This window comes from Moschus berezovskii, chromosome 28 (genome assembly GCF_049115385.1).
Source record: "Moschus berezovskii isolate FMDL1 chromosome 28, NW_MosBer_1.0, whole genome shotgun sequence".
Lineage (NCBI taxonomy): Eukaryota > Metazoa > Chordata > Mammalia > Artiodactyla > Moschidae > Moschus > Moschus berezovskii.
Genome location: NC_142487.1, coordinates 16,228,333 through 16,251,169, shown reverse-complemented (window position 1 = coordinate 16,251,169; position 22,837 = coordinate 16,228,333). Strand labels below are relative to the sequence as shown.

At 49.9% G+C, this 22,837-nt stretch overlaps 1 protein-coding gene and 1 long non-coding RNA gene across 4 annotated transcripts in view; both read left to right on the top strand.

Annotated features, from left to right (window-relative positions):
* The window catches only part of ZBTB7C (zinc finger and BTB domain containing 7C), a 390,531-nt gene extending 384,250 nt beyond the window's left edge, over positions 1-6,281 (top strand). For all 3 annotated transcript variants that reach the window (XM_055417322.2, XM_055417326.2, XM_055417318.2), the window contains one exon: positions 3,808-6,281. In XM_055417322.2, coding sequence (XP_055273297.1) covers positions 3,808-4,459 — 652 coding nt within the window. In that variant the 3' untranslated portion in view covers positions 4,460-6,281. The remainder of the gene's footprint in view (positions 1-3,807) is intronic.
* A 1,200-nt stretch (positions 6,282-7,481) lies between these two features.
* LOC129549834 (uncharacterized) lies at positions 7,482-10,425 on the top strand. The gene is made up of 3 exons (XR_008684703.2): positions 7,482-8,194; positions 8,293-8,521; positions 9,612-10,425. It is a non-coding gene; the product is annotated as an uncharacterized LOC129549834 (long non-coding RNA).
* The last annotated feature ends 12,412 nt before the right edge of the window (positions 10,426-22,837 follow it).

Below are 22,837 nucleotides of genomic sequence, written 5' to 3'. Positions count from 1 at the left end.
CTCTTGGTCAGGATGATCCCCTGGAGAAGGGAATGGCACCCCACTCCAGTATTCTTGTCTGGAGAATCCCATGGACAGAGGAACCTAATGGGCTAAAATCCATGGAGGTCACAAAGAGTCAGATACAACTGAGCAACTAACAGACACATTGAGCCTCCCATTTTAGAGGTCAGGAAACTGAGGCCCAGGGCAACTAAGGACCTGGTCTGGTTCTTGGAGTGTGCCGAGCCGGGGCCCAGCTCTGCCAACACACTTGCGCATCACATCCATGTGGAAAGGCCATTACAGATATAAGGAGGCTGGGCCACCTTAGAAAGCCATTCCCTCCCTGGAAATAGGCCGGGTTAGATCAGTGTTTTCAAGGTCCTGGGAAGCATGCTGCTAGTGATACAGGTTACTAGGCCGCTGATTCAGACATGCTCCCAGTAAACTAAATGATCACTAATTTTTCTCCAGGACTAACTTAGGAGCTCCATCTACTCCCCTCCACACTGCTCGCAGGAAAAGTCTCCCCTGGGGACAGCGGCTCCTGCCCAGGTTGAGCTGCTCCCACAGCTTGGCCCAGCCTTCTGGCCCCAGAGACAGAAGGCTGGCTGCCGATGCCCTGGTGTGACTGTCTGGGCTGCACTTTTTAAGGCAGCCCCTACAGGCCTCAGGCTGGGAACACTCCGTATGAAAATCTTCCAAGGAGACTGCAAACAAACCCTGCCCATTTAGCCCTCCAGGCCCCTCTGCCCCTCACTGCCTGGTACCTTTGGGAAAGCTCTTTGACTTCTCTGAGCCCCCGGCTCTTCTGGGATCCAAGTGAGGAAATTGATCCAGGTGTGCTGAATGAAGCTGGTGAAAACCCAGATTCCTGGTCAGTAAGAACTCATGTCTGGCCCTAGGTTCAACTCTGCACAGAGAGGTTAAGTAACTTGCCTAAAGGTCACCCAGCAAGTCAGTGGAGGATCTGAAGCCGGAAGGGGTTCCCACACCCCTAATAGGGGCCCCCGTCCTGCACTACACCTTGCTTGTGAATGATGACCTTCCAGGGTCATTGAGATGGTGTATTTGCCTGCCCCAAGCAGGCACTCAATGAGACAAAGTGATAGTCACCTTCTCAGCACTTCTCACACACTTAGGCCAATCGCTACTGGGGTGTGATTTATTTTAGATGCCCTAATGAAAAGCTCAGAAGAGCAGTGCATATTTAAAGGAAGCCCTTGACATTTGAAGATTTACCGCTTGCATTGTCCACTATTTGAGGGTGACCCTCAGGGTCGAGACTATTAAATATATATAATAGTAATTTTTTTTTAATCGACCTTATAAGGTTGTAGTGAGGTTTGAATGAGAGGATGTATTTAAAGTCCCACTGGTGACTCTCCACCAGGCCCTGAATCTCCAGGATGGAGTCTCTCAGCCAGTGAGTGAGCCTGGCCAAGCACCGAGTATCAGCGTCTCATCAGAGCCTGAGCGAGTGTGTGGGGTCCCAAGTTACAGTCCCCAGCACTGTACAGCATCACTCCAGGGGTACAGACAGCACTGTGCACCTTGCCCTTACGTGTACACACAGGCCACAGAGCAGGGCTGAGGACAGAGGCCTGGGCTCTTCTGGTCCCGGCTCAGGCATTACCCTCCCAGTGACCTTCAGGACTTCACCTCCCTGGGCCACCGTTTGCCCCCCAGCCAAGTGAAGGATTAACCTAGGCAGGTGGTTCTCAGACCAGCAGCAATGGCATCTGAAAGCTTGTTCAAAATGCAAATTCTCTGCTCTCTCCCCAACAGACCTCCTGACTCAGGCTGTCTGGGAGGGGGGCCCAGCCCTCCGTGTGTCATCAAACCCTGATAATGGCTCATTACCTTTAAGACCCACTAGCCTAGATGCTAAGTCCTCTTCCTGTTCCAAAATCCAATCACCTGGATGAAACGTGGATTACAGAGACCCTAAGAGCAGGATGCTGGTGGGGGGAGGGCGCATGAGATGTCACAGCAGGGTATTCACTGTGCAGTTGTGGGCAGCTGATGGGTTGTGGGCAGGGCAGGGACCCTGGGATGAGGGGTTCTGGTGTGTGGAGAATACCAACCCTCCCTTCCTCCTCCCTGCCCGCCTCCCTCTCCACCCTCACCTCCCAGGTGCCTGCCTGCCTTCTAGAGATGGATCCATCCTCCTGATCCTTCTTCCCCGCTCCCCCCCAGCGTGCTCTTGAAAGTCCTTTTCTCTCCTGCTCCGCCCCTGGGGAGCTAGTCAGAAAAAAAAAAAACGAGAGCCAGCGAGACCTCTAGCGGCCAGGGGAAACCAGGCGGCCAGGACCCGTTCCCGCTGGCGTCCTGGGCTGCTGCTGAGGGTGGTTTAAATCTGGCCATTTTAGGGCGGGTGCCTGGGCTCCACATCTGCTCCAACCTCAACCCTGAGCCAAAAATGACAGGCAGACGCTCCACCCAAGCCACACCTGCAGGGAGGAGGTGGGAGACTGGACACAGCTTCCTAGCCTGAGGGGCCTGGTCAAGGAAGGCGCAGAAGGCCGCAGAGAGTTCTCACGGCTCCACCAACTCCACCTCGGCCAGCCTGAAAGGCTCCTTTAGCTGGTTTAGGCGGCATTCAGTCTTTACAAAAACAGCCTTGAGATGTCAGTCCTCCTTTCAAGACCACCAGGAGGTGTGTGGAATCCAGCTCAACACAAACCCAAATTTCTGTGCATCATCTCTGGACACCAGGGACTGATGTCTCACGCGAGGTTGTCTCATGTCACAACTCTTGTGCAGAGAGGTTGTTACTCACCTAAGGTCACTCAGTTAGCAGTGGGTCTGTAGCTGGAGTAGGGGCTCCCACACACCCTATAGGAGGCGTTCCCCCACATTATCACTTACCTCTGAATAATACCACTTAAACCCTGAAAAGCTTTGCCCTAGCTTAGGCTGCATTCTTGTTGCACCTGGCTCTTTTGTAAAGCCTCGAATTGTCTGCAGACAAAGAGGAGAGCCCAGGGCTGGAACTAAGAAACCACAGTGCAGGAGACTTGAACAACGTGTGCCTGGTATCTGTAACTCTCAGATTAGTGCTGAGGACAGGCAGGTCTCAACAGCCCAGGGGCTGGGGTAGGACCAGAGTGAACCCAGAGGGAAGACCCCGTTGCCTGGAGAGAGTGGAGCTGAAAGTGCAATCCAGTATCAGAAGTGACTGCCTGCTTGGAGGACAATGAAAGATTGCTGACTTTCGGGGGGCCTATGGCCCCAGAAAGTCTATTTTCCAGTGTGTGAGACAGGCCCTGACGGAGTGGGTGCTTCATTCTCTCTGATCTTATTCCTAAAAGGTGTTCTGGAGTGACAGAGGCCTTTCAGAACCCAGCTCCCACTCCACTCTCTAATCCAGGGCAGGAACCACACCTGTTTGGAGTGGTGCAGTAGTTGAAGGTGGGCTTCCCAGGTGGCACTAGTGGTAAAGAACCCACCTGCCAATGCAGGAGATGGAAGAGATGCGGGTTTGATCCCTAGATGGGGAAGAGTCCCTGGAGCAGGAAATGGCAACCCACTCCAGTATTCTTGCCTGGAGAATGCCTTGGACAGAGGAACCTGGCGGGCCACAGTCTGTAGGGTCACAAAGAGTCGGACACGACTGAAGTGACTTAGTGCACGCATGCGCGCACACACTCACACACACACACACACACAGTAGTTGAAGGTAAATTCTAGCCGGGATCCCATTCCTGGGGGTTGACACCACGGCAGTAGGGAGCCTTGGCTGGTTCTGGAGGGAGGGCAGCAGAGAGCCAGGGGCAGCCCCTGGGGTTGCAGGCGGGGACTGACTCCGGCTCTGTGTTGCAGGCAGGACAAGCTTAAGATCCACATGAGGAAGCACACGGGGGAGCGGCCCTATCTGTGCATCCACTGCAATGCCAAGTTCGTGCATAACTACGACCTCAAGAACCACATGCGCATCCACACGGGCGTGAGGCCCTACCAGTGCGAGTTCTGCTACAAGAGCTTCACACGCTCCGACCACCTGCACCGCCACATCAAGCGCCAGAGCTGCCGCATGGCCCGGCCCCGGCGCGGCCGCAAGCCCGCAGCCTGGAGGGCCGCCAGCCTGCTCTTCGGGCCCGGCGGCCCGACCCCGGAGAAGGCAGCCTTCGTGATGCCCCCCGCGCTGGGCGACGTGGGCGGCCACCTGGGCGGAGCCGCCGTGTGCCTCCCGGGCCCCAGCCCCGCCAAGCACTTCCTGGCCGCACCCAAGGGCGCGCTGAGCCTGCAGGAGCTGGAGCGGCAGTTCGAGGAGACGCAGATGAAGCTGTTCGGGCGCGCACAGCTCGAGGCCGAGCGGAACGCAGGGGGCCTCCTGGCCTTCGCGCTGGCCGAGAACGTGGCCAGCGCGCGGCCCTACTTCCCGCTGCCCGACCCCTGGGCCGCGGGCCTGGCCAGCCTCCCCGGGCTCGCCGGCCTCAACCACGTGGCTTCCATGTCTGAAGCCAACAACTAGGCTGTTCCTTGTCCACCCTGGTCCTGCTTCCCCGTCCCCTCCCAGGCCCACCTGCCCCATCTGATGGGTCTGAACGTTTTATTTCAAAAGGAAAAACAAAAAAATAGCAGCAGCAGTGGTATTTTCCAGGCCTCCTGAAGCAGCTGCCTCCCCTTTGCTGGTGTCTGAGATGGGCGTCTCCTCCCAAAAGGTCTGGCCTCTCCCTGGCTGCCTCTCCCACCCTCAAAGAGAAACTCACGGGGGGCCCATATCACAGCAGGGGCCCCATGCCATGTGTCCCAAAGCACCTTGGAGCTGTGAGGGTCTAGAAGGAGGGAGGTGGCTTGGCCAGAGGCATACCAGTTGGAGCAAGGAAGAGGGTCAGGTCCTGAGACACATGCCCTGTGAGCCCCACCGCTCTGTGGTGGAGTCCCTGCTAACTCTGTTCCAATGGCTTCATTTTCCCAGTCTCCAGTCATCCTTAGGGGAGATGCCCTATTGGCTGGGAGGCCTCCTGGAGTCAGGAGTGAGGCTCCTGGAATCCAGGCCCATTTTCCCCTCCCTGTCCTGTGACCTTGGACCGCTTCATCCTCTGTCCCCCAGTTTCTCCCTGCTGTGAAAGAGGGCTGGTGATTTCATTTCCCTCTCCCACCCACCCACATGCTCATATCTGCCCATCCCTCCAAAGAGAAGCCTCGAGAGAGCAGGAACTTTGCACTCCTAATGTCCCTGGTGATACTATTTTACTGGACTTAGTTTTATTACATCCATCTTTACATTAGTACAGGTGAGAAATGTGGCCACGCTGGACAGGGTGACAGAGGAGGAGGGCTTGGGTGGGGCTTGTCCACAGCCCCCAAGCAGCTTTGGGGAACTCCAAATCCTACCTCCCCTAGGGGCACATCCGGAGATCACCACCTAGCATGGTCCCCACCTCCACATACCCCCGGCAATGCCATAAGGAGTCTTTCAGGACTCCTGGGGCCAACACAGAAGGACAGGGGCCACCTCTAAACACCTGGCCGTTGCTCCCTCCATCTGATTCCCAGAAACAAAGCACCCAGTTACCCAGGTGTATGTTTGCTTTTTGGTTGTGGGCTTCTCGGGGCTTTGGCATCGCTGTGTTTGAACACCCACAGGGGAGGAAGCCAGGTGTCCGGTGTGGGGAGTCCGAGCCTTGGCTCCAGGACGGGTGTGGAGGGCTCTGTGAGCGAGGGCTGTCCACCCCCTCTCCTGGGCTTTCCGGTGGGTAACCGTCCGGAGAAGGAAGACAGCTGGGGCCTTCCTGATCTCTCCGCTTTCCTGCCCTTCCCTCCCTTTTCTTGCTGAGTTTGCTTTTGTTTCTCAGTAGCCCAGAAGGGAGTGAGTTCATCTGGGCGGGTAGGCAAAGGCTGGTGTCCCCATCCCTGCAGCTGTGGGCACAGAGACTTCGGCTCTTCCTATCGCCTTGGCTTCTTCCTGAGCAAACACAAAAAAACAAAAAGGCCAGAGAAGACCACAGACTCTGTCACTCTCCCAGCTCCCCCACTCCCTGGAAGAAACCCCTGCCTCCACACACCACCTCTGGCCCTTTCAACAGAGGGAACTGTTGCTGACACCCTGCAGTCCTTGGATGTCATCTGCTGGGCAGCGCCTCTCAGCTTCCTGTCTCCATTTCTGCCCTTCGCTTCTGGGACCCACCAGCCAACATGCTCACGTTCCCCCCTCCTCAGTCAAGGGAGTGGGGCTGACCCAAACTTTAAGAGAAAACAAGGGAAGATGAACAAATTAGAATCCAGTGGTGTTGGGGCTTTTGTTTTTATTTTGTAAAGGTAATGACTTCTTATAAACTCAATTTTTCAGATGACTGGTTAGTTCTTTTTGTTTTCTCTTGGCTGCAATTTGGAGTTGTACGTTGTAAAATATCCAAAGATGTCGAGTACTGTATGATCAAGAACTTGAAGCAAATGGGTCGTAGGGATGTTTGTGTTTTGTTTCCTTTTTTTTTTTCTTTTGGATGTTCCGTTTTCCCTGTCTGTCTATGGGAGAACTTCGGAAGTTTTTCTATTTATAACTTTTTTTATGTGATTGCTTTATGTAAAATGACACTCAACAAGGTTTGCCTTAGTGATTCAAGGGACAATCTTCCATAACTTTGGTCGCACGCCGCATCCCGCCAAGAAAAACTCTCAGCTAATTTTCTGGCCTATTTATTAAACAGTATTAACTGACTTGGTGAAATGATGTTGAGAGTTGCACTTCTGTGAGAGGCGACAGACACAAGACAACGTGCAGGTGTTTGTGGCTCAAGGGTTTGACAGTTGGTGTCACAAACTTGTAAAAATGTTGAAGACACCTTTATAAAAGAAATTACAAATCTTTGACCCTTATTTAACGATGTGAGGGACAGCATTTTAAGTAAAAGAAAGCCACAGGTACTGAACTCGCTGGTTCCTTTGATTCCCCTTTGCACTGTCTTGCAGGTGTCGGGGTGGGGGCTTTGAATGGGGTCAACTCTACTCAGAACCCAGAGCGCAGACTCTTGGAGTAAAATGGGTCTTTGAACTGATGGGGAGGCCAGAGCTCAGGTCGTCAGTGGTTCCCTGCAGTTTTGATTCGTGAGGCTCTGCTGGATCTATACGCTTGTGGGTATCTGTGACTCCGAGTGTGAGGTATGTATATGTGTGTGTTCACATGTGCAGATACAGCCTTTGGTGTGTGAGCAAGGGAGAGTGAAAGGGGTGCTGACCATTTTAACACGACAGTCCTACCAGTCACCTGGCCTGGCATCCAGAGCAACCTGTGGCTGGCCTTGCTACCGTCTCAGCCTTTCTCCTTTCACTGGCACTGGACTTCTCTTCTTTATTAACCTGATCCTCTCTCCCAAACAGGGAACATTAGACCTTGAAAAAGGTAAGGGAATATAATGGGGTCAACCTTACTCAGAACCCAGAGCACCGAGTCTTGGGAGTAAAGTTGATCTTTGAACTACATCTTCCGTATGCTGCTGCTGCTGCTGCTAAGTCACTTCAGTCGTGTCCGACTCTGTGTGACCCCATAGACGGCAGCCCACCAGGCTCCCCCGTTCCTGGGATTCTCCAGGCAAGAGCACTGGAGTGGCTTGCCATTGCCCTCTCCGACATCTTCCGTATAACCAAGGGTTAACCTAGAGTTGCTTTTCTGTCTTCAGATCCCCTTTCTTGCCGTGGTAAGCACTCTTATAAACCCAGTGCAGCATTTCTCAGCACAGGGAGAACACGGATCTGGGTTTCAGATCCAGACTACAAGCTGTGTGTCCTCAGGCTGATCACTTTCCGACCTTGGTCCTCACTTGCCGAATTCAAATAGGAAAGGAAATTGAGTTTCTCCCAGAAACTCAGGAACTTAGAGCTTCTCCAAGTTTTCTACCCAACTTAAACACCCCTCAGCCAAGGGGGCCTGCCAGTTGGGGGATTGCGAGCTGAATTTTAAAGAAACAGCCGAAGCAGCCTTCTCCATGGTACAAAACTCCTCTGAAGTCTCCTGTTGTGGCTTTGAAATTCACGTGTTTGCATTCTGTTACACAAGGGGCTTCCCTGAGGCTCAGTTGGTAAAGAATCCACCTACAATGCAAGAGATCCAGGTTCGATCCCTGGGTTGGGAAGATCCTCTGGAGAAGGAAATGGCAACCCAGTCCAGTATTCTTGCCTGGAAAATCCCATGGGCAGAGGAGCCTGGTGGGCTACAGTCCATGGGGTCGCAGAGTTGAATAGGACTAATGCAACTAAACCACAACAGGTATGTGTTTGTCTTAATTTTAAAATATTGTCTTGAACGTGACTTGCCTTTCCTCCAGGATCTTCTAGTAAAGTCAGTGCCCCTTGGCTGCCTTGCAGCTTGGAGAGGCCCAAGCACGTGGCTGACTGAGGACTCGAGGATAAAGCTGGCCCCATGCAAGGAATAGGAGGACAGCTGCTTGTCAGGATCTGGCTCAGCGCGTGTACTCTAGCATCACTGGGTCCCCTTTCTGGGGATCGGTGGCCACTAAGCGCCAGAGGTGAACAGGCGGAGAGGATAGGGAAGAGGGCCCACCGGACCCTGACTTCTGGGGGCTCCCGAGCGCATGTGAGTGAAGTGCCTCTAGTCCTGGCCGGTTAGGGGTTTCCCGGAGCCACACAGGACATGGCAGGCTCCCTGATGTGCTCAGGGAGTGGGGGTGCAGACAGCAAAGGGACCTTCAGTAGAGAGGGAGGGGCAGGAAGGAGGCTGAGGCCACTGAAGGCAGGTCAGAGAAGCAGGTGCATCGTGATCTGGAGAGGAAGGCTTATGATACTTTAGAACAGGCCTTGGACCTTCCAAAGTTCTGTTAGGCAGAGAAACGATTGTACCAAAAGTTTGGCCAAATCAAACCAATAGAGGAGAGGTTTCAGGAGACAGTCAGGTGCCCAAGCAAAGGAAGATGACCTCCTACCACATGGAATTGTCCTGAAGGGGGATGAGGTCCCTTGTAAGGTAGTGAGCTCTTGGTCACTGGAAGGGTTTAACCTCGCTTTCCAAGAAGCAGAGATTCCTACGTGGAAGAAGGGCTTTCTGGATGGCCTGTCCCTTGGGTCACGCCATCTGACTTATGAAAAGGAGAATATATATCCTCATGGAAGAGGGACTGTACCAGGGACAGGGGGGCGACGATCGAAGAAGATAAGTTGGGGCACCTTCACAAAACTCAGTGTGGGGGCTTATGGCTGCCTGCTGCCTGCTAGCCAACCCCCCCACCCCCCAACCCAGGGACCTACAGCAGCTTGGGACCGCAGAAACAGGACTCAATGTAGAAAAGGCCCTGATCGATTGTGAAATCCCAGAGGTGTGACAGAACAGTAAAGAAGCAACAGGAAGTTAAGGCTGTCTCCCGTCTCAGGCCTTCATCCGAGCCCAGGGCCCGCCCTTTCCGAGGGGAGGAGAGGTCTCGCCGGCGGGGCCGCAGAGGTCCCCGCCACACCCGGCACACCTCTGCACAGAAACCCCCCTTCCTCCTCTGCTGGGACCTCACCGCCGGCACTTCCTGCCTGTGCAGCTTCCAGAAACGGGCACAACTGGGTTTCCCCTTGCACTTTCCCCTCTGAGAGCCGGCGGAGGGAGGGCTTCTGAAGGGAAAGAGAGAGGGGCACGGGGAGGCCTCCTCTGTCAACTCCCTTCATCGGAAGAGTCTGTCCCTCAGCCCGCAGAGGTCCCGCAGGAGGGGAACGCCACCCGCACGCAGGCCTCCGAGGCCCCCGGGACCTGGGACAGGTTCTGGAACCAAGGATGTGTGTATCCGAGGCCCCGCCGCCCAGGGCCGCCGGGTCCCTGCCCTCTGTCCAAACCCGGGCGGGAGGAGCCACGGGGCAAACGCGACTCACGGGCTCCCTCTACCGGCCTCTGCAGCCCCTGCTCCCAATGAAGGTGGAAAGAACGGCCCCAGCAAAGCGAGGTCAGTCCGGCTGATCCCGAGTGACGGTCTGGAAATCAGACCGGTGGGCAGATACAGCCTGCCCCAGCCTCGCCTCCCCTCCCTGCTTTGGGCACCAGAGGAGAAGGGTGAGGGGCTGGAGGCAAGCAAACCGCTTCTTTCCTCCCTTCAGGTTTGAAGCACTGAGGATGGAGTCAAACACGCATTTCCAGCAATTGATGGGGAGAGAATTCCCTGGGGGAGGTCTTGCTCATTCTCCCTCCTCCCCACACCCTGGGCAGGGATGGCTGTGACCTTGAGGGGCAGCGCCACAGGGCCCAACCAAAAAACATGTGCCCAGAAATAGCCTAATAAATAAAGACATCTCAAATCTGGACAATTCTGGAAAATCTCAGAGCTGATCACTTTATCCGCACCAGACATGGGCGCGCGTGCGCACACACACGCACGCTCTCTCACACTCACACACACACACACACACACACAGAGTTATCAGACTAATGACACACAGGCTGATGTCATTCTTCCTTGTAACAATAGGAGACCCAGCAGTGCACCAATGAGACCCGGCAAAGGTTTTCCCCACGAGCCTCCCTGCTGGAATATTTGCATTTCCATCCTCAAATGCTTCCTCTATTTAACCACGAACTCTGACCCTGACAACTAGAGCAAAAGAATAAACAAATAGGTTTCTGGAATAAGGAAGGAAGATAGGGTGAATCAGATCCTGTTCCCGTGTTCCTCTAAAAATGAATAAATTAAGGGCAAACCCTCTGAGTAACATTAGTCTTTATGCCCCTGGGAGACACTTACCTCCATCGGTCAGCTGGCTTTTAGCCTATGGGGCACACGTCATTATCCTTATTTGTATCAATCATGGTTCTTAGTCAAACACCAGACCCACCCCAGATAGCTTAAGTAGAAAAGGAAATTAAGTCCTTATTAGAATCTCCATAAAGGCCAAAGAGTCAGGCTTGAGGGACCACCAAGCTCAGTTGCACAGGTTGCAGACTGCACAACACGTCTTTCGAGCTTCTCTGTTCACACCCTAGACAGGGCTGTAAAATTGTTATACCATCTACTAGATTTCTACATCATAGCAATTTCCCGGCAGATGGCAGTAAAGTGTCTGGATGTGGCGCCCTTGTCTAATTTGCACAAAGTCCATGGCCTGCAAGCCAGGAACCCAGAACCACCCTAACCCACACTGTGGCCAACTGCTCCATCAGAGATTTGATCACTGCTGCTGCTGCTCATGGTGTCGTGATGATGACAGGCACAGACCCCACAGCTCTTCAGACTAACACCAGGCTGAGGACACTGGGACTCGCCCTGTGGCCCACTCTTTACCACCATTCTCCCTAGAAAATGGATTCTACACTTTTGCACTTCCTCCTGTTGCTCTGGTCCTGATGCGTCTGGTGGCAGGAGCTCAGGTCCATGCCTCAGCCTAGCTGCAGGCTGACCAGGAAATAAGCTTCTGACTTCTACCTGAGAAGAAAGGATTCACAATGCGAATAATCCCAATAGAAGAAAAATTCCAGTAACGCCGGGTGGCCTCAGAACCTCATGAGTCCATGCAGTATTTTGCAAAGGAGGGGCCTATGAGTACAAGGCTACTGAGTGAGCCCTAGCAGAGTCGGGGGTGGAGGCCTAGTCTGCTGACTCCTGGCCACTGCACTGCACTCTCCCCTTAGAAGCTGACGCCCAGAATGAGGCAAGATTGAGGCCCAGGATGAGGGAACCGAAGTTGGCTTAGCCAGAGCTCATACTGGCAGTTTCCTCCAGACACCTCAGCCCTCCACAGCGCTGGTCATCGTCATTCAGTTTCCCCCTCCCTGAGCCTGTGGAACACTCGGAGTTGCCTTTCCAGACAATAAGCTTGGTCAGCAGGGACCTTTTGTCCCCTCTCCCTCTCACAGCAGATACAGCCATCTCTGCTTTCTCATTACTTCTGGGGGCCTGGAACTTTAACCTACACTTCTCTGCTTTGTTACTGAAAAATCTGCTCCGTGCTGAGCCTCCCTCCCCAGAATGGGTTTCCTAATTTAATCCCCGTGCTGCTTCAGTCGTGTCCGACTCTGTGTGACCCCATAGACTGCAGCCCACCAGGCTCCCCCGTCCCTGGGATTCTCCAGGCAAGAACACTGGAGTGGGTTGCCATTTCCTTCTCCAATGTGTGAAAGTGAAAGTGAAGTCGCTCAGTCATGTCCGACTCTTAGCGACCCCATGGACTGCAGCCTACCAGGCTCCTCCACCCATGGGATTTTCCAGGCAAGAGTAGCAGAGGCTGAAAGTGTGTTTTAATGAAAATGGTCTTCTGCTTTGCCATTCCAACATCACTTCTGTAGGAGCCTAACTCTGAAATACAAAAGTGCCTATTCATTTCCTGGTGGCTGGGATGTCCTACGTAGGTGGTGTAGCAGTTGCGGGGAGAGAGGGTGGCTGGGCAAGAAAGAACATTAAAAATGTGCCAGTGTGGACACCCTAAGGGGTACTACCTCACTTTCTCCTCCAGAGGGCGCTCCTGGTGTCCGGAAGGATTAAGAGGTTCCCTTTCAGCCCGCATTTAGGCCCCGCCCCCTGCCTTTGGGGGGCGGGGCCGGGGCGGGATACTTGCTACTGAGCATCCTTGTTTTTTTGGTTCATAGAAAGGATGTGATAACAATCTACTTGCGGGCCTCTGAGAGGGCCAGAGGGCCCATGGGGAACACCAGCCCCAGCTGCCACTTAACAAATGCTCAGTCCACGCCCATTTCCTTTCTTCATTCTTCTGTGACCCAGCAATAGCATTTTTTAAAAACTTTTATGGATGTGGACCATTTTTAAAGTCCTTATTGAATTTTAGCTCAGTTGGTAAAGAATCCGCCTGCAATGCAGGAGGCCTTGGTTTGATCCCTGGGTCTGGAAGATGCCCCGGAGAAGGGAATGGCAACCCACTCCGGTAATCTTGCCTGGGAAATCCCGTAGACAGAGGAGCCTGGCAGACTACAGTCTGTGAGGTCGTAAGAGTCAGACACTACTTAGCGACTAAACTACTGCTGCTATTGAATTTGTTACAATACTGCTTCAGTTTTATGTTTTTGGGTTTTGGGCCATGAGGTATGTGAGGTCTTAACTCCCTGACCAAGATGCAAACCCACAACCCCTGCACTGGAAGGTGAAGTCTTAACCACTGGACCACCATGGAAGTCCTGAGCATGGTAAATAATTGTGCTCATTTATGTTTCCCTACATATTTCCTTTTGCTTATTCTTCAAATGGGAAAGGAGGGAAGGAGGGAAGAAAGAGAGAAGGAAGGAGGGAGGGGAGGAGAGAGAGGAGCAAAGCTGCACACGTTCCTTATCCCAGTGATTATCTGAGTTGTTTTGGATAATCTGATGATGATGGTTAATCAATTGCCAGTTCCTGTGGGGAAAGCTGGGAGAAGGAAGTGACAAGGACATCCTCTTTTTAAATCAGAATTATTGAGCTGGTAATTTCTCAGGGTTTGCCTGGCATGTAAAGCTGTTTGAAAACACCCAGGGAGACCAACTCAACTTGGCCAGTGTGATTACATGTGGCTGGGCCTCCTCTCCAGAGGCTGCTGGGTTACAGCCCAACCTGCCCCAGCTCCCAGGGCACAAGCAGGGACCACTGGAGGGCTGACAGCATCTGGCAGCCTATATTGGGGGGTCACCTGGGGCTGGTGTACTGAAATAAGAATATGCATATTGTGACCTGCTGAATTCGGAGGTGAAAGCCACCCACATGGGGATGGCAGGGAGCTCCCTGGGATCGGTTTGATTGAAAGTGCAGTTTTATTAATAAAACACCCAGACAAAGAAAGTAAAGTCACAAGATTTATTGCTTACAATCCCAGAAATGGGGCGAGGGGATGAGCTAGGGGCAGGGTGATACTCCCTGGTGAGGAGGAAGCAAGCACCTGGTCCTTATGAGGTGGTTGGGGTGGAGGTCACTAACTTTTCTCAATCCAAACCCAATCCCAGCAAAAGCAAAGCAGGAACTTGGGGCAGGAATCTTAAACTGAGGGTCTTATCTGAATGTCCAGACTCTGGAGGTAAGCCAGGTTGTCATGCTATAAAATGCCTGGGCAGCAGTTCCAAAGAGCTGTGTTCTCATCACACACACACACACACACCCCAATGTGGGGTAGAGAGGTGAGCAGAGGCCACTCTGCCAGGAAAGAAGGAGTCGTGATTTCAGAATCAGATACTGCAGAGTTAAGTTTGGAAAGGTGGGAAGTGTCGTTAGTCCTGCCCTTTGACCTCGAAGCCAGGCAGTTGCCCTGGCCCCGTGTTTTAAAAGGGCTCTCCCTGGGGCATGGAATCTAAGAAGCTGATGGGGATGTGCCCATTCTAGATGGTTCATGCACAGAGGACCAGGGACCCCTCAATCCCTTGTCCAAACAGCCTCAAGCCCACTCCCAGTTTCTGCATGGACCTCTCCCTAGATCTTTCTTTCTGGGGGCAAGTTGCTGCTCCCCTAAGCTGAGGACAGCAGAGGTGGCTGTTTGTTGGGGAGGTTGGATAAAGCTTAAACATTAAGACTTAAATGTTCATGTGCCAGCGCTCTCAGCATGCAAGATGGAACCGGGGTGGGATGAGAGGCCTAGCCTTACCCCCTCCCTGAACCCCAAGAAATCTGAGCCCGGAGCCTGGCTTCCCAGGTCTTTATGAAGTTATATTTGTCAGAGTAGAAGGAGGCAACATAGCTTATTTGACAATTTTTTCTCTTGACTTCTGTGTTTCAGTCTTTAGACACATGACATGGGGCTCTCTGTACTCTCACCTAAGCCCTGCAAGTGTTAGGGAAAGACTGAGGTTGGGGCCCAGCTGTGGTGTTCCCTGATGCTCATAAAGGAAGGACATGGGGTGTGAAGTCTGGCGGGGACAGGGCCCTGACACTGCCTGTGTGTTTTGACTTCACGTGAAGTCACTTTATTGAAGAAGTTGGATGCACTGGGATGCCAGCAAGCAGGGCTTTATTTCTCCACTACCTCCTTCGCCCCCACTCTGCTGATCACCCCACATTTCCAGAAGGTTCCGTATGTTTTCTAGTTACAATCAGGTATAGGAAAAGTCTCACTTTCAGTTGTCTAAACAGTCCAGCCTAACCCCACATCAAAGCTTCCATGTCTCCCCCATCACTGCAGCTCTCCTACATTCCTCCAGAGTTCAGGCCTGAAACAGGCTCAGGCTCCTGCGGTGGGGACTGGACAGGGGCTCCCTTAGCCTATGTAGGCAGCTGTAACAAAACACTGCAGACGAGGGGCTCATAAACAAGAGAAAAGTGTGTTTCGCACAGTTCTGGAGGCTGGAAGTCCAAGGTCAGGGCGCTGGGAAGTTTGGGTTCTGGCGGAGGCTCTCTTCTGGGCTGCAGACAGCTGTCTTCCTGCTGTGTCCTCACATGGACAGCAAGCGGAGAGGAAGCAAGCTCACGGATGACTCTTCTAAGGGCACTAATCCCATTCATGGGGCTTCCACTCTCCTGACCTTGTCTAACCCTAACCTCCTCCCAAAGGCCGCACCTCCTAATGCCATCATATGTGACTATGGTTTCAGCATATGTGTTGGGGTGGAGAGAACCTAAGTATTTGGGCCCTAACCATCTCCACGCCTTGCACTACGTCCTCTCATGCCCACTAGCTACTGCTTCTGGCTCCTCTAGGGGGCAGCAGAGAGGAGGGATGCAGGAGAAGGGCAAGGTCTCAATGCAAGTGAACCTAGGAGTGGGGGGTTGTTCTCTCCCCAGCTGGAGTCTCCAACCTGACATTATCCCCTGATGGAGACAAGGCTCCTCTAGCTGATTTCCTACAACACCTATGCATGCATGCATCCATGCCAAGTCACTTCGGTTGTGTCCTATGCTGTGCAACCCTATGGACTGTAGCCTACCAGGCTCCTCTGTCCATGGGATTTTCCAGGCAAGAATACTGGAGAGGGTTGCCATGCCCTCTTCCAGGGGATCTTCCCAACCCAGGAATCAAACCCACGTCTCTATTGTCTCCTGCATTAGCAAGAGAGTTCTTTACCCCTAACGCCACCTGGCACCTGACAAACCAGCCTGAGTCCAGATGGAAATTCCACAGGGGAGGACAGCTTACACCCCTCCCACATGCCACTTGGAGTTGCACTAAATATTCCTCTGTCTGAAGCTGGGTCTTTTCAACTGTAAGAGCAGTCCTGAGTCCCAGCAGTGGGAAACTCCATGAATGGGGCAGACAACAGAAAGTTTCTGCATGTTTCTGCAGGCTCTATTTGTTGACCACCTGGACACTGAGACGTTCTGACCTTTAAAGTTCCCTTCCTGAAGGCCCTGGTGAAATTTAATTATAGCCTCCCACACTTTATTTTATTTGAACATCAAAGACAAGTGCCTGTCTAATCTTTATAGTGAGACATATGAAACAGAGCGCCAACAGAAGTACTACATGCAAGGACTTGTGTAGGCTGTTCATTCTCTTTCCAACACATCACTCAGAGTGCTTGCAGACAAGCCAGGGGAGACTAACAATGAAGCAGAAAGGGGATTTATTTAAAGGATATTGCAGCTCAGAGGACTGACAGGAAGTTGGAGAGACAACCCCAGAAAATGGGGAGGAACCAGAGGCAGGCCGTGAGCAGCACCACCACAAACAGCTGGAGAAGCTGCCACTCCATGAATGTCGGCTCATCTGGGCATGTCTCTTCCCAGATGCAAATTCCCAGGCAGGAGCACCTTGTAGCCAGGCTACAGCACAGGGCCCCCAACAACAGGGATGTCCCTGGTCCTTTTAGCTCCTGCTCATTCTGCTATTCATTTATGGAAGCATCTCCCTCCCTGGAAGAGTGACTGAATATAGGGTCATTGAGTGTCAGAGGTCCCGGGCAGTCACGTGCTTGGTCTCAGAGCAACAGTCACACGCCACTACTTTCATCCATTCATATGAGAAAGAAACATCATTGTGGCTTCTGATTTCAATAGCAGGTCCAGCCATGGAGTTAGAGTTTCATATTCTAAAGTCACTTATTTATGATTAGAGGGTTTTGGAAAGTTTCCTTAATCATTTATTATATTCAGTCCTATTTTACCACTGCTCAGGATAGCCTGCTGAGCACCCACGCATGCAAGGATGGCCTGATGGGGTTAGTAGAAATTAGGAGACTGATTTCCAAGCCTTCTTTGGCCAACTGATTCTCTGTGCAACCTTGAAAAAGTTACTTCAACTCTCTAAATCTGTGTTTCAGGAAAATGAGAGAGTAGGGGAAATGAACTGCAAGGTTCCTTGTTTCTGTTCCTAGAAGCATTTGGAAAAGGGGTAATTTCCCAATCCAAGGCCATCCCCATCTCTTTCCAGGTTTGAAGTTGTCCAGTATGCAAGACGCATATAATCCAAGGTTGAGTGAAATAAATATTACTGAGGATGACTCCACTCTGGGACCAAAATAATCCACTGGGGACACCCCTCAAGTCAAATTACCAAACAACATGCAGCATTGCTTCCACTCTTGTCTTTGCTGCACGAGAAAGTTTGCTAACTAGTCTTTTTGCAGACATGCATGAGGGAATAGAGACATGCAGGCACAAACACACAAACTCACACATGCCCGTGGTATCATCACCACAGCTTACAGCAGCATATGTGGTTTATCTCTGCAAAAACCTTTCTTTTTCATGATATTGCCTTAATAGGAAACAGAACAAGTTCCTGGGCTTCTCTCTGGTCACACTGCATTTTTTTACTTTATTCTCTATGTCGGATAGGTTGCCTGTCTGGAGATGTGCCAGTTGACATCTGTGTACAGAACAGAATCTGGCCAGGAATGTCAGGACACCAGACAACTGGTTTTCTCTGGGGAGACCATCCTCTGTTTTTACCCCCAGACTCCTCTCTGTGCAAGAGATGGGACAGGGGAAATCGGGGTGGGATGGAGTGTGATGAAAAGTGCCTTTGAAGTGACACCTGAGGGAGCCTGAGCAGACATACATATCTACTTCCAGGTTTTGTCTGCAGATCAGTTTCCATGACCAGAGTCAATGCTGTGTGTTGATTTATGAAGGGAGACCAACTTGCCAGAAACCCTCAGGGTGAGACAGTGCTCCTAGAAATGTAGCAGGACAATCAGGGGGCAGGGAGGTGGGCATGCATCTTTCCTCAAGAATTCTGCATAAACAGAATTCTTAGCGATGAAACGTATACTCACAAACCACACACGTTATTCTGTATAAAATACACAGATCTTTATTACATTCGATTCAGTTCAGTTGCTCAGTCGTGTCCAATTCTTTGTGACCACATGGACTACACTTCCAGTCTTCCCTGTCCTTCACCATCTCCCAGAGCTGGCTCAAACTCATGTCCATTGAGCCAGTGATGCCATCCAACCATCTCATCCTCTGTCGTCCCCTTCTCCTCCCACCTTCAGTCTTTCCCAGCATCAGGCAATGAGTCAGTTCCTCGCAGAGGATCAGAGCTTTGGCTTCAGCATCAGTCCTTCCAATGAATATTCAGAACTAATTTCCTTTAGTATTTTTATCACATTATTGATTGGAAAATCTGTATTATGAACTTTTAAAAAATCAACCCCCAGTCATGGTTTTCTGAGGATCTCTGTGATGCTCTCAGACCAGTCCTCATAGCAATTGGAAGGTGATACTGCACCGCCAGGGCAATCTCATGCCCTTCCAGACCACCTGGGGGTTAATCCAGAAGAGAAGGATCAAGCAAAAAGAGTGGGTGTGGTGGCAGGGGCCAGGGACGGAGATAAAGAAGAGGAATATAATCCAGTCACCCCCAAGTGAAGGGAAACAGAAACAACCAGTCAGCTTGCTGAGATAGTATGTACATTTCAACAGCTCAGAAAAGAAAAATTCATAACTTACTTTCCAGCATAAATTCAGCTGGGATCTTTCCTTGCAAAGAATTTCATGGGGGGTTTCCCTGGTGGTTCAGTGGTTAAGAATCTCTCTGACACTGCAGGGGACACGGGTTTCATCCCTGGTCCAGGAAGATCCCATGTGTCATGGAGCAGCCAAGCCCACGAGCCACAGCTACTGAGCCCAAGTGCCTAGAGTCTGTGTTCCCCAACAGGAGAATCCACCGCAATGAGAAGCCCACGCACCACAAGGAAGAACAGCCTGGGTTCACCATAACCGGAGAAAGCCCAAGTGCAGGAATGAAGACCCAGCACAGACAAAAATAAATAAATCAGTAAAATAAAGAAAGCCATGGAAGTTTTGCCTTTGTACGTCCTCAGCTTTTGACCTATTTGGGATCACTCATATATAATGGAGCTAAAGATTCCACTTTCACTAAAGGTCAACTATGATATCTTGGACCAACATTTCCACTGAGATCACTTAGAAGATCTGGAAAAACATTTTTTAAAAAGTGAAATTGCTTGAAGGTATCAGAAAGCAATAGCGGCAGAAAGAATTTGGGGAGGATTGTTGCTGTTGTTTTTCAGTAGCTAAGTTGTGTGCAATCTCATGAACTACGGCAAACCAGGCTCTACTATCCTTCATTAATTCCCAGAGTTTGCTCAAATTCATGTCCATTGAGTCAGTGATGCTATCTAACCACCCCATCCTCTGCCACCCACTTTTTCTTTTGCCTTCGATCTTTCCTAGCATCATGGTCTTTTCCAATGAGTTGGCTCTTTGCACCAAGTGACCAAAGTGTTGAAGCTTCAGCATCAGCCCTTTGCAATTAATAATCAGGGTTTATTTCCTTTATTGACTGGTCTGATCTTGCAGTCCAAGGGACTCTCCAGAGTCTTCTCCAGCACCAGTTCAAAAGCATCAGTTCTTCAGCACTCAGCCTTCTTTACGGTTCAGCTCTCACCTCCATATGTGACTACTGGGAAAACCATAGCTTTGACTATATGGACCTTCATTGGCAAAGTGACATCTCTGCTTTTGAATATGCTGTCTAGGTTTGTCATAGCTTTTCTTCCAAGGAGTAAGCATCTTTTAATTTCATGGTGGCAATGACTGTCTGCAGTGATTTTGGAGCCCAAGAAAATAAAATCTGTCACTGCTTGCACTTTTCCTCCATTCATTTGTCATGAAGTGATGGGACCGGATGCCATGATCTTAATTTTTTGAACGTTGAGCTTTAAGCCAGCTTTTTCACTGTCCTCTTTCACTGTCATGGAATTCTCCAGGCAAGAATACTGGAGTGGGTAGCTATTCCCTTTTCCAGGGGATCTTCCTGACCCAAGGATCATATCTTGCATTGCAGACAGATTCTTTAACATGTGAGCCCCCAGCAAAGCCCACCCTCATCAAGAGGCTCTTTACTTCCTCTTCACTTTCTGCCATTAGAGTGGTCTATCATCTACATATCGGAGTTTGTTGATATTTCTCCCAGAAATCTCGATTCTAGCTTGTGACTCATCCAGTCCATCATTTCTCATGATGTACTCTGCATATAAGTTAAATAAGCAGGGTGACAATAGACAGTCTTGTCGAACTCCTTTTTGAATTTTGAACCAGACAGTTGTTTCATGTCTGATTCTGTTGCTTCTTGACCCATATCCAGCTTTCTCAGGAGACAAGGACGGTTGTCTAATATTCCAAACTCTTGAAGAATTTACCTCAGTTTGTTGTGATCCACATAGTTAAAGGCTTTAGCATAGTCAATGCAGCAGTAGATGTTTTTCTGGAACTCCCTTGCTTTCTCCATGATCCAATGAATGTTGGCAATTTGATCTCTGGTTCCTCTGCCTCTTCAAAACCCATCTTGTACATCTTGAAGTTCTCAGTTCATGTATTGCTAAAGCTTAGCTTGAAGGATTTTGAGCATAACCTGGCTAGCATGTGAAATGAACACAATAGCATGGTAGTTGCAACATTCTTTGGCATTGCCCTTCTTTGCGATTGGAATGAAAACTGACTTTCTCCAACCCTAGGGCCACTGCTGAGTTTTCCAAATTTGTTGACATATTAACAGCATCATCTTTTAGGATTTTAAGTAGCTCATCTGGTATTCCATTACTTCTACTAGCTTTGTTTGTAGTAATGCTTCCTAAGGCTCACTCAACTTCACACTCCAGGATGTCTAGCTTTAGGTGAATGTTGAGTTTTATCCAGCCTTTTCACTCTCCTCTTTCACTTCTCCAGGAAAGAATATTGGAGTGGGTAGCCATTCCCTTCTCCAGGAGCTCTTCCTGTGGTTGTGGTGATCTGAGTCATGAAGACCTTTCCTGTATAGTTCTTTGTATATTATTGCCACCTCTTCTTAGTCTCTTCTGCTTCTGTTGGGTCCTTACTGCTTCTGTCCTTTATCACGCCCCCTTGCATGAAATGCTCCCGTGATAACTCCAATTTTCTTAAAAAGATCTCTAGTCTTTCCCATTCTGTTGTTTTTCTCTATTTCTTTGCATTGTTCATTTAAGAAGACCTTCTTATCACTCCTTCCTTTTCTCTGGGACTCTGATTCAGTTGGATATAGCTTTCCTTTTCTTTCCTCAGCTATTTGCAAAGCCACCTCAGACAACTACTTTGCCTTCTTGCATTTCATTATCTTTGGAATGGTTTTGGTCACTGCCTCCTCTCCAATGTTAACAAACCTCCATCCATAGTTCATCAGGCATTCTGTCTGCCTATCTAATCCCTTGAATCTATTCATCACCTCTACTGTATAATCATAAAGGATTTGATTTAGGTCATACCTGCGTGGCCTAGTGGTTTTCCTTACTTTCTTCAATTTAAGCCTGAATTTTGCAGTAAGGAGCTCATGATCTGAGCCACAGTCAGCCCCAATCTTGTTTTCCCTGACTATATAGAGTGTCTCTATCTTTGGCTGCAAAGAACATAATCAATCTGATTTCAGCGTTGATCATCTGGTGATGTCCGTGTGAGGGAGTTTAGAAGCCACTTAAGAGGAAGAGTCTTGATAAAAACTTCAGATTTTGGTTGAAATCTCTAAAAGCTACACCACAGGGGTTGAATAAATGAAAAATAGACCAGCATTCACAATGCTTAAAGTAATACTGAATCCCTGAAGGGACTGAGATGAATTACTCTTAGCCTAACACCTAAAAGAAGTAAAACTGAACTCTCTTTGAAGGAAAGCATTGTTCAGAATCTCAAACTGACTTCTGCTATTTCATATAAGATGCTTAAACAAGACTTGCAAGAAGCAAAATCTGAAGAGTTGGGGGGTGGGAGAATAGACAATAAAAACTCACAAAATATCCAAATTTGGGAATAACTAGAAAAAGACTATAAAGTAAGCATATCAATATGCCCATAGAATTAAATAAGATAGATAATTTTGGCAAAAATTAGAAAAAAGACTCAATTGTTAAATCTGTAACTAAAACTATAATATATGAAATTAAGAATGTGTGTGATGGAAAGGTTTAATGGCATATTACGCTTGGTTGAAAAGAAGGTTAGTGAACTGGAAGACAGATAGAAGTAAATGTCCAGTTGGAGTTCAGAAGCAAAAGGACTGAAAATATTGAAAAGACAAATGGCATATATAAAAAAAAATCCAACATATATCTAAGTAACATCTCAGCAGGTGAGGAGAAAGAGAATAGGTCAGAAGTAAATTGTAAGAGATAATTATTGAGAATTATACAAAATTGATTAAAGAAGTTAAGCTACAGATTCAAAGAGCTTGGGGTAACCCAAGAAGGGTAAGTATACATACACATACATCTAGACACAGCAGAGTAAAATGCTGAAAACCAAACACAAAGATAAATCTTAAAAACATCCAGGGTGGGGAGAAAGACATACCTTTAAAGAAGTAGCAATAAAACAGACAGTTAACCTCTTAATTGTGGTGCTGGAGAAGACTCTCGAGAGTCCCTTGGACTGCAAGGAGATCCAACCAGTCCATTCTAAAGGAGATCGATCCTGGGTGTTCATTGGAAGGACTGATGCTAAAGCTGAAACTGCAATACTTTGGCCACCTCATGCGACGAGTTGACTCACTGGAAAAGACTGATGCTGGGAGGGATTGGGGGCAGGAGGAGAAGGGGACGACAGAGAATGAG